This window comes from Caenorhabditis remanei, chromosome X, assembly GCF_010183535.1.
Source record: "Caenorhabditis remanei strain PX506 chromosome X, whole genome shotgun sequence".
In the NCBI taxonomy this organism is placed as follows: domain Eukaryota; kingdom Metazoa; phylum Nematoda; class Chromadorea; order Rhabditida; family Rhabditidae; genus Caenorhabditis; species Caenorhabditis remanei.
Window position 1 is genome coordinate 13525559 of NC_071333.1, and position 16739 is coordinate 13542297.

Sequence of the window (16739 nt, forward strand, 5' to 3'; positions counted from 1 at the left end):
TATCCCTACTCTTTTGTGTCACTCCTTCAGGATCTGTTTTGTTGTGAGACGAGTTTCTTAGTAGTTTTTAGTCGGAAGTCAAGTTTTCAAGTTTTCAAAGTTCTGCGAAGATAGAACGAAAATGGAAACTAGTGATGTAGAGTTTCTGGGAAAGAATGAACAATGTTAGAGAAGGAAGGAAAAACCGAATGAAATGGATTGATCAATTACAGCGTTCAGGAAAAACACAACTATTAAAAGTCAGAAAATATTTTAAAACTTTATGGTACTAGAAAAATTATCCACACCTTAGTGTTAGACCATCGTCACAAAATCAGCTTACAATGTTTACTGAATTATGAATTATTTTATTCCGAAACGGTAATATTGTTTTTTTGTCTGATTGATTGATGCACCAGTGCCTTTGTCGAAAAAAGAAAACGTGATACCGACTCGTTTAAAATGTATAAAGTATGGATAAACGATTCACTTACCATGGAATGGCTCCTCGGCATTGTTAGTAATACAGTTGTTATTAGATAACACCAATACGTCAGCAGGTTTAGATGCTCACGTGACGATTTAGTATACACGACATACGAAGTAATGAAAAATATTTTAACAATCTCAAATTAGCCAAATCTCAAGAAAGAAGTGCAAGCTAAATTTTAAGAAATTCTGAAGTGAGGTGTACGACACACACTACGAAAATGTTTTTGCTTTAAAAATAATTGCGTTTTAGGAAACGACATGGTTTACATCAATACAGACTTTTATTTTAGATTCTGAGAAAACGGACGTCGGACGGGCACACGTACATTCATTTTGTCACTTATGCGGGGTCGGAACTCGTACTTGGAGAGGTTAATTTTTTACCGTTGTCTGTCGATAAACTCTCAATTTTCAGGTTGTCGCAGATGACATGACGCTTCTCAGTGTTTCTCAGATTTCTGCCATACTACGATACCCATTAGGAAAAATTATATGTTAGTGTCTGACATTGAAACCAATTAATTAAAAATGATGATTCAGCTGATCGAGATATTGAAAGCCAAAGTTCAACAAAGTGGTGGTTCATTATAATTGTATTGTGTGCTGGGCTGTTCCTTATTGGAATAGGATGGTTTTGTCTGTTTTTATTTTTCAATACATGCGGTTTCATGTATGGTACCGATTATGGGGACCACATGACTCGAGCACAAAGAGCCAGAATGAGAAAGCATCTAATTATTGATACAGCGCCATCTCAGTGTGAACCGTAAGTTTTTATTTTAGAAGTGGTGTGCTACTGTTTTTTCTTAAAAAAACAAAAATGCACTCTGTCTTTACGAATACTGTAAGAGACTCACCGCAGTTGTGCGTTTCGGTTGATTGCGAATGCGATAGTGACGATCGTGGTGCAACCAAAATTCCATACGACTGTCGGTTCACTTTCAGAGCTGCCGAGCAACCAAACGACGCACTCCCATCTGATGGTTCAATTCCTTCCGAGGCAGCTAAGAAACCGAGACTGAATAGTAAGTTAATTTAGATTTTAATTTCAATCAAGGCATTTTGTATGAAAATTGAAGATCCCAAAGAAAAAGAAAAGATGGATAAGTAAAAATAGAAGAGTTCATGTTCTTAATGGTTTCTGGGGACCCGTCACATCTAATTACAAGTCGTTTTGCAACCAATAACGTCATATTGTACTCTTGGGAATGTGTTCTTGGAGTGAAATAGGATAAATGCACAACAAAAACATTGAACGAAAAAGAGGGTATCTCTAGATCAAATGTCAGGGTTTATTACCATTTCTCATTTTGAAATGGAACACTTCAAGATTAGTAGCTAAAGTGGGCGGATTTGCTTTTTTCGGTGGGATGAGAAGATGTCGGAAGAAATTTTGTTCATCCACGAGTGGAAATACTAATAAACTCACTTGCAAAGTGCTTCAGGGCGAAAGAGTAATTTAATAGTTATGCTGAATGACGGCGACGTGCTTAAGTTTGTTTCAAAAAGTAGGTTTCCGTTTGGCTGAGATACGTTTATAACTTGAACAACATCTGGTGATAGTAGTATTTGATATCCTAAAATTGATTAATTATTTATAATGTTTAGTGAAAATTTTGAGAGATTTTAAGAGATTTTGAGAAACTAAATGGAGAACGTACAGCTGGCAAAGTTCCGGTTCATTTCTCCCAGAGAAAACGGGAAGAGAGAAGTGTGAAACTAAAACCAGCAGTTAGTTTTTCGCAGTCAGGAATAAGTGTGAGAAAATGGAGATGTCGCTGACAAAATTGGCACGCCTCACATTCACATCATTGAAAAAAGGCACTGGATGCGGAATTTTCTCATTTCGGAAAAAAAGGAATAGTTGAATAATGACTGAGAAACACGAAAACTAGCTCCGCCCACCGCATTTTTTTTTGTTAAGTTGCAAAGGACATTCTTTTGCAAATTGCAAGGATAGATAGCATGTCTGGAAGATATTCAAAAATAAACAAGAGTGTAGACCAGAGGAAAATTTTTAAATTTTATTGGAGTGGAAAAATTCAAATACCGTAAAAACTGTATTTGAGGTGCCCCTCCATTTGAAGTGCCCCTCTAATAGTGGTGCCCTCCGACGGACTCTTTGAACAATAGAGTAGCACCCTCTAATTGAGGTGCCCCTCTAATATAGTTGCCCTCCAGTGATTTACACTTTTCTCTTATATCATCATTAACTGACTCCGAACTGTTCACTCACATTACCATTTCAGCGTTTTAATTGTCAAAAACGTAGTTTGCTATAAAAATTCAGGATTTTCTCCGTTTTTTTACGTAAAAGTTCGATAAATTCGACATGAAAACTAATGAAATCTAACAAATTCAAAAGATATTTGGTCCCGGGGACGGGCAAATTCGTTGACGAAAAATAGAGGTGCACCCTCTATTTGAATTGCCCCTCTAATAGAGTTGCACTCCGACAGACCCTTCGAACAATAGAGTTGCATGCACCTCAAATACAGTTTTTACGGTATGTTTCTGGTAGATGTTTTGTATTTCTTCAGAAAAACTATGAAATACTAATTTCGATTTAGGCGACATTACCCAGAGAACTGGACTCTGCTAATACTATAATTGAAGAGCTCATCTCCGAAAAGTGCGAGAAAAAAGTGGTGGAAGTTTTTTAATGACTTTTTTCATGATGAATGTGAGAAATAGTTCAATGCGTGCAAACGTGTTTTCCGTCTGACAGGTTTAGACTAAAATTAGAAATGTTCATGGAGAGCAAAAAAGAATGGAAACTGGGAGTGTGAACGGAAATGAGAAAGGTATCATTTTCAAAAAAATTGGAATTGTGTGGAATTTGCAAAAAATGTATTCTTCACATGGGAATGGGGAGAAATGAAAAGAGATATTCAATTAGACGAGAACAGATAAAATGTTCGTTTGGGCCCTCCCTGAAGTGATCTCTTCTCCATCCTTCTCCAACTTCATACCACCAATGTATCTACACGGCTGCATCATTTTTTTTGTTGTGAGAAACCAAACCAATCAGTCAAAATAAAGACAAGCTTTTTAGAGAAGCGTTTTTCAATTTCCTTCTCCACTACTCTATTCCGTCGCCATCGTTGCCCCGCCATCAAACGTTAAGCTTTTGGAAATGGTTTAGAAGGAGATGTGTGTCACTCTAAGACACGAGTTTAATTGACAAAATAAGATGGACGTGATCGTGACGAGTACACTTTTTTCTAGTTCCCAACTTTGTTTTCAATCCTTGTTCGAATGAGGAAACTCGGAAAATAGTGTCTTCTCGCTATTGTGCACCGAAGGTACTTGGGATGAACAAGAATGAAAAAAAAAGAGAAAAAGTTGGAAATAAAAGTGTAGCCTCTTCTTATTACATTTTATTGGTTTTTTTTGGATATTCTCAAAAGTAGACAGAGAAACGTAAAATAAAAGAAATTGAAGAGCAAAAGAATAAGAAAATTCAATGAAAAGAAATAAGAGGGTGGACTCAGTTATTGAGAGAAATAGAAGAGGCTAATGATGAGCTCCAGGAGATGTGCGTAACTTTCATTTCAAATTCATGCGACACAAATTAAAACCTCTAAAACTAACCCTCGTCTTAAGAAATGACTCCTCGTCATTTTGCATCGAGGAATACGACGACAGGTCTCCTTGCATTAAGACCCCAGTCGACACCAATCCAAAGTCATTTGTCTTAGCGTGCGCCCCGTGCAATTAGCACATAAATAATTGTTGATTAGGTTTGTAATAGTGCACCCGTTCAATTTCTTGTTTCATGGCGATGGGGGATCAGAAGAGGTCGTAAACAGAGAAACCGGTGGGAGACATTATTTCAGAATATGACTATTTTAAGCTATCGATGTCTGGTCATCCGTTTTATGATATCGAAAAAAAAACTTTAACGTTTTATGATCCAATTTAGTTTCCGAATTAGTCTTTTTGGAAAAGTTAACTAGTCTATGAAATGAGTGAGGGTACCCATGAATGAAATTCAACTACTTTTTTTTTAGAAACTTAGTGAACGCTTTCAAATTTGGAAACCTACCATCAGAAACACGTATATTAAAAGAACGAAATTAAAAAAAAATTGTTTCTGAGCATAATCTATTTCTTTCTGAAGTAGTCACTCTACATAACTAAGAATCTTACTCACTTATCTTTCACCTTTCCATAATCTGAAAAATGAATCTATCGAGTATATAATATTGGAACATTTCCTGTGGACACAGTTAGATTTTTGAATAATGCTCAGTTTCAAAAATAAATAATTTGAAGAAGCTCAAAATCGTTGGGTTCCTCACGAGGCTATAACACTAAACGTTTTGAAAACGCGTCAAAAAAAATCGTAAAATGAAAAATGAACTCCGGGGGGTCGGACCCTCCTCCCGTATGTCTGAAAACAACACTTCTGACGATTTTCTTCTCTTCATTCCACTTTCCTGGCTCAAGACTGCTCCGTTTTTGTTTCCTTTTTTCTCACTTTCACAGGTTTTTGTTTTGATGGCACTACGCTTAAAATGTGGTTCCTGAAGAAAAAGGAACTAAAGTGGCGAACGTAGAGGATTGAAAGAGTGGGCGTGAAAAATGAGGCACCGAAGTTTTTGACAGACAAAAAATAGACAAAAAGAAAAAGTAGACAAAAAAGAAGTAAACGTTTCAGTCAAGATAACATTTGTGGTTTTTGAGCGGCGCCAATGCTTCTGCAGGAACGAGCAAAGTGTTCGCCCCATTTTCTTTGGAAGAAAACATCTCAGGGGGATTCCTGACATATTCATCGAATAGATCTATCATAGCTCTTCTCATGACTTTTGGAAAATTTAGTCCCGTTAGACTACCTTTTGACAAGAACAAACTCTGACAGATGTACATTTTGTATAAATTTCTAAATATAGTGCCTTCTTCTAAAAACCAACGTTACAAAATTCGAACCGACACAAGTTCGAGAGTCCACCGACTAGTACTTGGATGTCAACAAAAAATCCAGTCGGCCAAAAACAGGAAAATAGGTGTCAGAACATAACGAACAAGCTTATAGCGATGAAATATTAATACATGAACCCCATTTTGCAGAAAAACTGCAACGATCGTGTCGTACTCTCTCCGAGATTCATACGGAAAGACGTATCAAGAAAGAGCAGGAGAATATTCGAAAGGCAATACAGGACGCGTTCCACCAGGCGGTAGCTGAGAACAAAAAAGCAGTATTAGAAGCCGGACCACTTCCTTCATCATTCGGTCCACGAGCAGTTGATACGGAAAATACGGATGTCGAAACCGCGCAACGTGAAGTGGCCACAAAAAGTGAGAAAAAGAGAAGACACACCAAGATTGGACCCTTTACCGCTGTCACGACCACCACTACTACAACGAATGAGCAAGAAGGAAAAACGTCGGAAATTAGTGGAGTGAGCAGTGTTACGACAACATCAACCCAAGAAATGGACGAGTTTGATGTCTCCAATCTGCCAGAGACCTCTTTGAAAATTACAAAGGTCAGTTGAGAGTTGAGAATGGATGGTAATGTAATATTAAGTGGAGTGTCACATGGAAATGAGAACTGAAAACTACGAAAAAGATAAAAGAACATGACAAAATGGTCAAAAAGAGGTACTCAAGAATGTAGAAATGTTTTTGAGTTAGTTCTCAACCTATTATTTTAAAAACGTGGTTCTTCTTGTTTCAAAAAATCATTACCATAGTAACATGAGCAAGTAACAAAAGCAGAAAAACAGAGATATCTTGAATTCCAACTTTTCAGAAAAAGAAGGGTCAAACGGATGAAGCGGAGATCGGAAGTGAACCAGTATCAGACTATGGTAGCAGTTTAGACGATGAGAAATCAAAAGACGAGGAAGAGCAGTCAAACGAAGTTCACGAAGAGCATCGAGTGAGGCCAATGACTGCAAAAAAGCAACGGACTTCTTTGTTTGGAGGTGAGTAGTCGGGAAAAGAGTGCCACCCAGTGTCAAACAACCTAGAATAAAGAAATCAGACGCGAGCATCTCCCTTCCCTGCCATTTTCAAAATTGCTTGGTATTTTAGAAAAAAGTATTCTCCTCCTCAACTTTTCATTCTTTTTAAGAGTTGAACTAGTGGTTCTCTTGTCTTAGAAAGCTTCTGCAGTGCTTCGAAAATCAGAAGATCATTATTCATCTCCAGTTTTTTGAAAGCATTCAAGATAAGCTTCTAACATGACGGTTGTTACATAGGATTTGTTTAATAACCAAAAAACCAAGAGCAGTAGTTTCTCACAAGAATTTCCACGGTTTCTATGATATGTGACTTCTGTTATGGTCACTGAAATAACGATTTTCCAGGGAGCGGAATCTCACCTCTACCAGTTCAACCCAGGGCCTGGACAGTTTATCAAGCTGGAGATCGTGTTGCCGAATTTTGGAATGATGTAATCTTAATTGAATGATGATAATAATGAACATCCAATTCTGTTTCAGAAAAATTACCATAGTCATCCAACACCAGCAATGCCTACTGAAGATGGAATGATCCAACTGAGAACATCAAACTCATTTAACTTCTGATGAAGCGCAGAGATGCAGAACTGCCTTATATTTGCCGATTATAAAATCGATCAAATATTTGATAATTGTATTAAAATATGTGTCATTTTGTTAATATTCCCGGATCTTTTAATATAATTCTTGTTTTTAGAAAATAAAAGAATATTTTAGCGAGAAAAACTCCGTAATTTGTGTTACATGAAACACCTTCATTAAAAATGTTGACCATAATGTTAAGAAGAACCATACAAACAAAAACTGTTATTCTTACTGTAGAACGTGCATGTCCCTGTTCAAAAAAAAATTTACAGTGATTTCACAACTATGATAACTAAAAAACGTAAAATGTTTGTGATCAGTGTTGCATACGATTTTGTATTGATTTCCACATTGAGCCCAACAGTTTTCCATCTTTTTGCAAACATTCATCAGCTTCATTGCCAAAACACCATTTCCCTTTTTTCACCCTCCAATGCGTCTTCCGGAATTTCAAAACAACATTGCGACGCTATACAAAAGCGAACATTGAACTTGCAACCACGACTCATTAGTTCAAACTTTCTACTCATTTTTTGGTGACAAACAAGCATGTCACTCATTCATTTACTGATGGTGACGTACCGCCACAACTCGTTTGTGCGGCCCACGCATCACCACTACTTTTTTCCTGGTCCAGAACACAATACTTGGAATTTGTAACAAGAGTAGCAGAAACATTTCTATAGTTGCAAAGGTTATGCAATTAGATGTGAACTGTAGTACAACCATTTTTTATATAGACAACGGTATGATAATTAGAAAATCTAGTATTCGCAAAAAGTATAGCATGATATTATTCTATTGACAGGTTAAATGAAACTGTTACACAAACTATGAAAATTTGATTTTCGCCTTAAAACAAATGATTTTTTGAATTGACGGCGACTCTTCCTATTCCAAAAATAATCAGTTTGTATAGATGTTCTCAAAGTCATCAATACTTGAATAAAGTTGCCCGTAAAGAGTGATCTGTGATTTTGATTCCAGAACTCCCTTGTTCTGCAAGAAGTGTACGTTGCGTGTGACTCTCCGGGTCATTTGTCACCCAAATGACTTGCTCATCTGTGTGAATCAACACTTACTGTTTTCATATTTATGGCCTGACGTCTGTTTTGTTTTTACACGATCTAAAAAAAAGAAAAACGAAGAGAGTCACATAATTTCTGATGCTCGTCCGACGCATCGTTTAGACTTTTGTCTCTCAAGTCATTCCCTCCGTTTGCTCTTCCAAAACGATTTCCCAGAGAAGGATAACAAAGTTTTTGCCATCCCTATTAATGAAAAATTCCAAAATGACTTCTCATCTCGAAATGAAGTTGATAGCAATGTGAGCGTTGAGAAAATTGAAAAATAAGAACTTTTTTCAATAGTGAAGTTCATAGAAAAGTTTTTTGTATTGAAAATATAACATTTTACGGTTTTTTTTTTCAAAAAAAGTTTTGCTGGAAAATTGAAAAAGTCAGGAAATATATATTCTTACAAGTGAGCTAGTTCACAATAAATCAAGCAAATCTGCTTCTGACCACTGAAAATAGATTATGCCCATTTGCGTATGTGCCAAAGAGCTATCAAATGGTTACGTGTGCAGAAAAAGATTTGATAGCGAACATGACAATTGCGTTAGCAAATCCTTTTATTATAATCTTTTCCCGAACATTCAAGACTTCCACGAAAAAGTGCGTAAATGTTATGGGCTTTCAGTCACAGATCCCTCCCATTTTCTGCAACGAATCCGCCTATAAATACATGTTTGACTTTTTGGATAATAAGCTTTTCTTGTTTTCGTATATTCATATGTCATTAGATTGTAGAGTGCTAAACTAGAAACTAGGAAGAATTTCTAAAATTGAACTAATTTATTGAATACTCAGAAGCTAGTAAGCGGAATGTAATAGCGAAATGTAATTGGTCATCAATCTTTGAAGAATAATGATTCCTATTAATTGTTTACACTTTCTACAATTTACTGACCTTCCATCTGAAATGTTTAAGACTGTACTTTGAATTTTTGACCGTATAACTTCAAACTGCTACACAAACCTCAAATTTTTGAAATGAACTTTGCAAAAACGTCTGACCAATTAGGTTTTTCGTGATAATTCAATCATTTTGCATCGATCATATCGTTGACCAGCTGGTTTGTGTAAAGCTGCTGTCTCATGACCTTCTGAAAATAGAAGAAAAATTAAGCGAGACGACACTTTATAAAGAAGGTAATTTTTTGACCTTCTGTCTGTTTGCGATCTCGCATTCCAGTCACTATTACAATTTTTGTTTATATTTCTGACCGTTACGTTCTGCCGACTATGCTAGATTCATACTTAGAAGACATTGATGTAAAAATAGGATTCCTGTAGAAATATAAAAACAAAGGGCTAGACTTGCCCCAAAATCTTAGGTTATCCCATTTCTTGGAAGAAACCAGAAAACAATCAGGGTTGAACGGAAATGTAAATGACGAACAGAAAAATAGAATGAACGTTATTTGGCGGATGATGTTTTCCATCACATTCTTGATTCTGTCACGATTAAAGTAATTGTGAACGTTGGTATAACGTTTTTGTGTTATTGGCACACGTTCTCTGTGAAAAAGTTCATTCCTCAAATAGTCAAAATAAGACTGCACTAGCTAGAAACAAAATACATTATTTTCTTTAAAAACAAAGAAAATTGTGTCCTGATGATCCGAATTGATCCTTTCCTGAGAATAGAACAAAAATAAAACAAAAAAAACAGGACCACATTCTTAAACACATTTTCGTTCTACTTGGCTCACATCTACGAGTCAAAGATAGGAAAGTTATGAGTTTCCTCTTGTTTTTCTTAAATGGGTCATCTATTTTTAAAAATTGCTTAAGCGTCTCGTTTTCCAGTAGTAGTAGTTTTTTTTTTGAAAATGAAAAATCATCCATACTCCACTCCCACTCTTTTTTTGGTAATTCGACACATTTTGACGTTTCGCTTTTTTTAGTGTTTGTGTTCTCGTTTTTCTGATTTTGGGGTGGACTAAGGGAATAAGAAGAAGTACATTTGAGGAAGCAGAACCAGTAGTGCTTGGCGCAGTCTAATAATTGGCCCCGCCCCTTTTCGTGAAATTTCCAAAGGCTTGCCTTCTCTACCAATCAGTCCAACCCTTAACCTTTACCAGTCAATGTTCTAGTCTTTGTCTTTTTTCTTTTTTTTTTCAACCACCCTCGCACTCTTTTTTCCTTCCCACCTAACGTTCATCATCCAATAAAAAGGGATTATTCACAGATTAACCTAATACCAAGAGACCAATTCAGAAGCGACACCCAGAGCTCATTCGAGTCAGAATAATGTGCCCTTGCAATCATTTCAATATTTCTCGAATTCTTTTATATCTGTTCATACGAGTTCTGCCTATTGTATGAATAATAATCCAATTATCATCTGCATATTTCTTTTTTCTGCTTCGCAGTGCAGTATTCCATAAATATATAAGCGCACTAGTTCATCATATTCCATTATATTTTTTCTGATTTCGGTTTCATTTTCTTTATAACTGGACATATAGTCCACGTCCCTACAAGACAATTCCCTGCAAGATCTGGCATGTAACAAGTCTAGAAAATAAGAGATATCAATAAAATACATATACCTGTGTCTACTGTATGTTATTCCCAATTTATACACTTTGAAAACTTTTTTTGTAGGATGTAACCAAATAACAAAAAGCTTGCAACAAGTTGATGAGTTGACATTCTTTTTTTGCCTTCCTTTGTCATCTGTTCTTTTCCACGACCCGTTTTTTTATTGACGTCAATGTTTTTTCCCATCAGGGAAAATGGGCCGCCAATTTATCTGAAAATCTTTTCCGAGCTCAAGAAGCGAACGCTGCAAACGTGAAAATCAGATTTCCGTCAATCTAATGAGTTATTTTTCTCTTTCTCTCTCTTCTGATCTACCAAATTGAATCATTTTTACTTCTGATAATGTTCTAGTTTTCTCAAATAAGAAATGACGCCACTTTTGTTTCTTCTGGAATCCCGGAAAATCTTTTCTTCACCACTCACTTACACTGTTTGCAGGTTTGGCCGTAAAGTTTGCCTCTGCGCGCATCCTGATAACTAGCTCAATCAGAGCCGGTTACAGCTCACTGACCCTTACGAGAGACTTCTTTGAACGTAGAAGTTGTCGAGAGGGCTGTCCGACAGTGAAATCGTCTAATAGCTCAAGTAAGACAAAAAATACTCACTAAAGTATACGCATCGTCGTCATTTCAGTCCACTGACTTTGCTATCCACAGTCGGTCTCTTCATTCCGATGACATCGATTTCTTCTCCATTTTTTTCACTATTAGTCATATTCCTTCTGGCGATCATAACACAGGTTTGTTAACTATTCAAGTTTTTTTTGTACAATGGAACACATTGACAGAAATGTCATGCACGCAATGTAATAATGACGTTAAGAACACTATAATATTCGAAAGAGCAATATACTATTTTTGATGCTCATTGTATATTCTGGAATGAGGCACGGCACGTTGCAATTGTTATTTTCTTCCTTGTCTTTATGACGGGGATGATGAAATAATTAAATAACTTTTATGTGATCACAAGGCAAAAGGGCTTCCAACTTCGGTCCTTGATGTCTCATTAATCGAATATTATTTTAAAGAGAAGCGCTGAAATCATTGAAACCTTCAATTTGGAACGGATCAAATCAAAACATCCATTGAAATTATAATCTAGTTCTTATTATTGTTCTTTTTCAGGCTTCGCTCCTCGATCCTTCACAATCAGATGTCAGCTTATTTGACAGATTAAGATTGGTGAGTTGATGTTTTGCAACAAAGTAGATAACACAAACTACAAGTGATATCATGTTTATTTGTTTCAGGAAACTGATCTCAAAAACGGAGCTTCCTTATTACGAGAGATTCTTGAGACGAAAACCACCAATGCTCAATTGCAAGAGCTGGAGCGATTAACAGGTATAAAAAATAAGCAGGACTTGCAGTTTCTCACTAATTTCTTTCAGAGCACTACCGTTCAAAAAGATGTCGCTGGAAGCTGTGTGGAACTGGACGTCGTTTCCGATTCAACTAAACTCATTCTCAATTTCAACATGATCTCATTCAATCTCTCCAAATTGATTTCAACATTTCTCAGTATTAATCGTCATGCATTTCTCCGTCACTCGTCATTCCTGCTTGCCCTACCGGAATTATTTACAAAAGGACTCAAACTGAATCTTACGTCTGCTTTCCCGCATTATATTTCACTGAATAGCCAATCTTTCCTGTCATGTCTTATTTCAAACCATTACCAACACTGTCTTCATATTTCACGTCTCCTGTGCTTGCTCTTTCTGTTGCATAAAATTTTTGAGAATGGGGTTGAAAAGATATATGAAAGAATATTTTTTAGAATATCAAAAAAAGACTCTGCCAACTCTTACAATAAGGAAATAAGTTTCTTTGACGATTAGTTCCTCAAAAGACAAATCTGTTTGGCCAACGCGTTGACCCCACCGCCGCCAATGTCCACGTCGGCCAAGAGAGTCAATGTTTGCCGTACCAGGCAAGGATAGTACCGTGCCCATAGCTCCACATAGTGCCTTACTTACCTCCTACTCATTCTCTTATTCCTTTCCTATTCCTCTCTGCAGACAATTGGGTCGATAATATTAACTGACCATGAGAATACTGTTATTAGTGCTATGTTTGGTTCAAATTGTAACCAGTTTGAATATTCTTGTGTGTTTATTGGGGACCAATCAGTTTGAAAGGAACATTTTCGAGTTTCTTGCACAACAACTTGCATTACGTCACCATAATGTAATTTCAATCAAACCAGTGCTAATCCCAGAGGAACCGCGACTAGTGAAACCAAAACTACACCTTGTCCGTGAGAAAGTGATCAAGAATGTTCTAAATAAGTGAGTTAGTTCAATTAAAGTTGTAATCTTGCAACAACTCAACAAAAAATCCCACGCAATACGTAATTTGTAAATATTTCGTCATAGCGGACCCTCGCACTTTTTCCTTCCTCAAAATTCGTCATCATTAAGGGATTTATTCAAACCACTCGAAGACGCAGTGCCGAATACGGCGTGGAGAGCCGACTACGATTACGATAGTTATTTGGAGCCTTATTATAGAGCGCATAACGCCAGTTGCTACAAAGTGAGATCAGAGAATCAGTAATAGATTGGAAGAATGATATTCTATTTTCAGCTTTTGAACTCAAATCTGGTTGACTCATTGAAAAAAGAATCTTTGGATGTGGCGATTGTCTACTCGGGAAATCCATGTCTGAACGCGCTTACTCACCTGGTTGCCGTTCCCACCATCTATTTTGATACTGAAGGTAACCCGGAAGAAGAAAAATTAGTAAGAAACAATGTTATACCGAGAATTCAGGACTCACTGATGAAACTTTGACCGCTGCTGGTGCTCCTGTTGATGTTCAAACTTCTCCATCGCACTGTGCCATTGCGGAATCTAAAGACTATCCACTTTTGAACATCTACAGAAATTCAGTATGCTATTTGCAAGAAATGATCGCTCAACTCGGTCTTCCAATCCTTTCCTCTTTGGTTTCCAAGCGTCATCGTCTTTTGGATGAGCCAACTACGAATATCTTCAGAACAGATTACACTATTAAAAAGAGGTATTCAATAAGTTTTAGATGGTGTTTTATAACAATTTTTCCATCTTCAGATTCAAAAACTTCCCAAATGTTAACACGTTGAAACAACAAAGCGTTGTCTTTTTTGCGAACACAGATCCACTTCTCGAGCCTTCACGTGCTCTACCACCCAATGTTATCCCAGTCGGTGGTCTCCATATTGATCATCCAAAACCACTTTTTGCAGTAAGTAGAGTACATGATTCTCTAAGCAATAAAACGTTTACAGCCATGGAACACTACCATTGCTGCGGCCAAAGAAGGATTGATTATTGTTTCTTTTGGAACACAAGCAGACAGCAGTAAAATGAGTGCCAAGCAAGCCAAGTCTATTCTCAAGGCTCTAACAAATCTAAACGACTACAGAATTTATTGGAGAGTTGGACCAAACATGAAACTTGATGGAATTGATGAAACTAAGATCCCAAAACATATCAACCTGACCACTTTCATCCCACAAAACGATCTTCTCGCTCATAAAGCTTGTAAACTTCTTGTCACTAACGGAGGAATGTCATCTGTAATGGAAGCAGTGGCTCATGGAGTTCCTATTGTTGGAGTCCCATTGTATGGATCCAACAGATACAATTTACAGAAGGTTTCAAATAAGGGACTTGGTGTAGTAATTGAAAAAGATGATCTCAATGAAATTTCATTGTATGGAGCCATGAAAAAAGTGTTGGAGTCAGCGAAGTGAGATTTAACATCTAAAATTGTCGAATATAAATAGAAAGTTTACAGATACAAAAATACTGCTAAGGAAATGTCGAGAGAGTTCAGAGCCCGTACGACATCACCATTCGCTGCAGCTCTTCATGCTATTGATCACGTTGGTCGTCATCACTCATACGCCTACATGCAGCCTGCCTACCAGCCAATCTACCATCGCGTTGATTTTTATCTTCTTTTGCTCATCGTCTTCTTACCTGTACTTCTTCTTCAAAAGTTCTTCGGATTTTTCTTCAAAACCACAGCTAAAAATGTTCAAAGCTCCAAAGTGGCTGAAGCGGCTGTGAAAGTGGTCAAAGAGGTTGCGGAGTCGAAGAAAAATAAGTGATTCCTAGATCTGTGACTAATTCTGAATTGTATTCTCAGAAAAATTACGAGTGTTGTTTTGTGTTTCTGTCTCAATGTTTTATATTTATTTTTGATCGTCATACTTTTCAAATAACAATAAATACTGCTTTCAAAATCTCTCAGAACATGGTTTTTTCAAAATTGGTTTATTTGATAAGGCGAAATGGAAGAATCGGACGGCTCATTTCATGAACTACCAGCCATATAAGTGTACTTAACAGTAAAATAACACAAAACATAGAAGAATAAATAAATATTCGGAAAGAGAAAAATTCGAGAGTTGAACGAATTGGATGGAGACACCCATTTGTATGACGGTAAGCGTCAGCAGATAAGCGGTAGTCGGTAGAGTGTTGAAGACAAACTTCACGATTTGCTATAGATGTATCGGCTGATAGACATCCCTCACTGGCTGTAATATATAATTTTTCTTCCAGCTTTTAGTGTTATTACTAACCTTGCAAACATATAGTTTGATTTACCATAAGTTTTTCGGTTTCTTGCACGGGGTCTTTGAAAAATGCCACACAAAATCTAGAAGTAAATATGTCAAGTCAAGAATTGAAATCAATCCTATACCTTTCATGCATTGTTGCACAGCTAGCACAACAACTATCTGGTATCCTCCGCTTTGGAAGTTTCTTTTGCATCATATACCATTTACTCTTCACAAAATCATTCATATTACGGTATCCACAACATTCAAACTGTAAATAAAACAATAAATTAATAAATAAGTGAGATAACTAGATAATAGTTACCTGTTGATGAGCTTTATTCCATTCTTCTTGGATGTGAGGAGCCATTGGGTTACCGTAGTCCTCTCTGATTGATTGCTTCATCCATGTCTCCATATCTTTGCTTGTAACCTGCACACAGAATTTTCTGTTTTCTTTTATGATTTCAATACTTACATGAGCATTGAGATGATATCCTAACACAGCCGTCATAGCACACATGCCTCCAAGAAAGAAAGTAGCGAACATGTGAGTTACCATCAACTTTTTGTCATTAAGGATAATTGAATAAAATCCCATCGGTGTCATTACGAAACTCAAGATTCCTACCACAATAAGTAGATAAGGGCAGTAAATTATTTCACTGTTTCCTATTATTGATGCGGTGAATGACACTTCTACAAGAGTTTGAATACCGAAGCCGATTATGAAGCCTGAACCAATCTGAAAATACTTTGGGTAGATTTTTAATCCAGAAGAGTAATATTTTGATTACCATGGTAAGAACAGAAAAAATGAGAGCCAAACATCGTTTGGCCCTGTGACCATGTCTATGTTCCAGCCGGCGATTATTGGCTGAATCTGAAATACAGTCTTTTGGCTAACTTTCTTTTAATCACTTTCTTATTGACAATAACTGATAAACAACAATCATCACTAAATCGGTTTTTATTCACTCACTCATTGTTTCAAAATTTAAGCTGAAGTCAATATACACATGACATTAGATGATGCACACAGTATGTCAATTGACCCACCTGACAGCGGAAAGTGGATCAGATCGCCGTCATTTTCTTTTCCTCTTGGCCATTATTTTTTCCCAATTCCGAAGGACTCTGTGTGTGCAAAAGAAAAACGAACAAATATTGAAAGGTGACAGAGCCGATGCGGGCACAAAGTCGGAGAGGCAAACACTGGCAAAAGTACTTTGAGTTACTCGATACCGTCTCGTCAAATCTCGCGTTCGGTCATTCTATCTCGGGATGCGGTTTGGATAGATTCAAGTGTTTGATACTTTATATTTTAGAAAGAAAGTTTATTTCATTACAAGATGTTGGCAAATGAAATAGAAAAAAGAAAGTTATAAGGAAGAACGCAAAATTCTAGAGAGATGGTCCTTAATCAGTGGTAAAAACAAAGCAATAGAACCCGGGATGGTACTTGACATGGTTGTTTCTGTTGTGCACAGAGCATCTTATGCAGTTGATAGGAATTTAGAAAAAGTAATAATTATTTGT

At 36.7% G+C, this 16739-nt stretch overlaps 4 protein-coding genes across 4 annotated transcripts; 3 read left to right on the forward strand and 1 right to left on the reverse strand.

Moving 5' to 3' along the window:
- Positions 1-441: 441 nt before the first annotated feature.
- On the forward strand, positions 442-7013 carry GCK72_024686 (uncharacterized protein; the record flags this gene model as incomplete). Its single annotated transcript, XM_053735995.1, has 9 exons — positions 442-495; positions 762-842; positions 887-965; positions 1012-1237; positions 1417-1496; positions 5545-5966; positions 6233-6407; positions 6792-6877; positions 6927-7013. 9 exons carry the CDS (start codon positions 442-444, stop codon positions 7011-7013), a joined length of 1290 nt encoding a protein of 429 aa, XP_053579561.1.
- Positions 7014-11315: 4302 nt separating this feature from the next.
- On the forward strand, positions 11316-12103 carry GCK72_024687 (uncharacterized protein; the record flags this gene model as incomplete). Its single annotated transcript, XM_053735996.1, has 4 exons — positions 11316-11381; positions 11770-11826; positions 11895-11988; positions 12036-12103. The coding sequence occupies 4 exons, from the start codon at positions 11316-11318 to the stop codon at positions 12101-12103; spliced, it is 285 nt and encodes a 94-aa protein (XP_053579562.1).
- A 590-nt stretch (positions 12104-12693) lies between these two features.
- On the forward strand, positions 12694-14744 carry GCK72_024688 (uncharacterized protein; the record flags this gene model as incomplete). The annotated part of the gene is made up of 7 exons (XM_053735997.1): positions 12694-12935; positions 13068-13182; positions 13234-13366; positions 13420-13669; positions 13720-13873; positions 13917-14380; positions 14429-14744. The coding sequence occupies 7 exons, from the start codon at positions 12694-12696 to the stop codon at positions 14742-14744; spliced, it is 1674 nt and encodes a 557-aa protein (XP_053579563.1).
- Positions 14745-15216: 472 nt separating this feature from the next.
- Positions 15217-16186, reverse strand: GCK72_024689 (uncharacterized protein; the record flags this gene model as incomplete). The annotated part of the gene is made up of 6 exons (XM_053735998.1): positions 15217-15298; positions 15344-15471; positions 15526-15633; positions 15679-15945; positions 15998-16083; positions 16183-16186. The coding sequence occupies 6 exons, from the start codon at positions 16184-16186 to the stop codon at positions 15217-15219; spliced, it is 675 nt and encodes a 224-aa protein (XP_053579564.1).
- Positions 16187-16739: the final 553 nt, after the last annotated feature.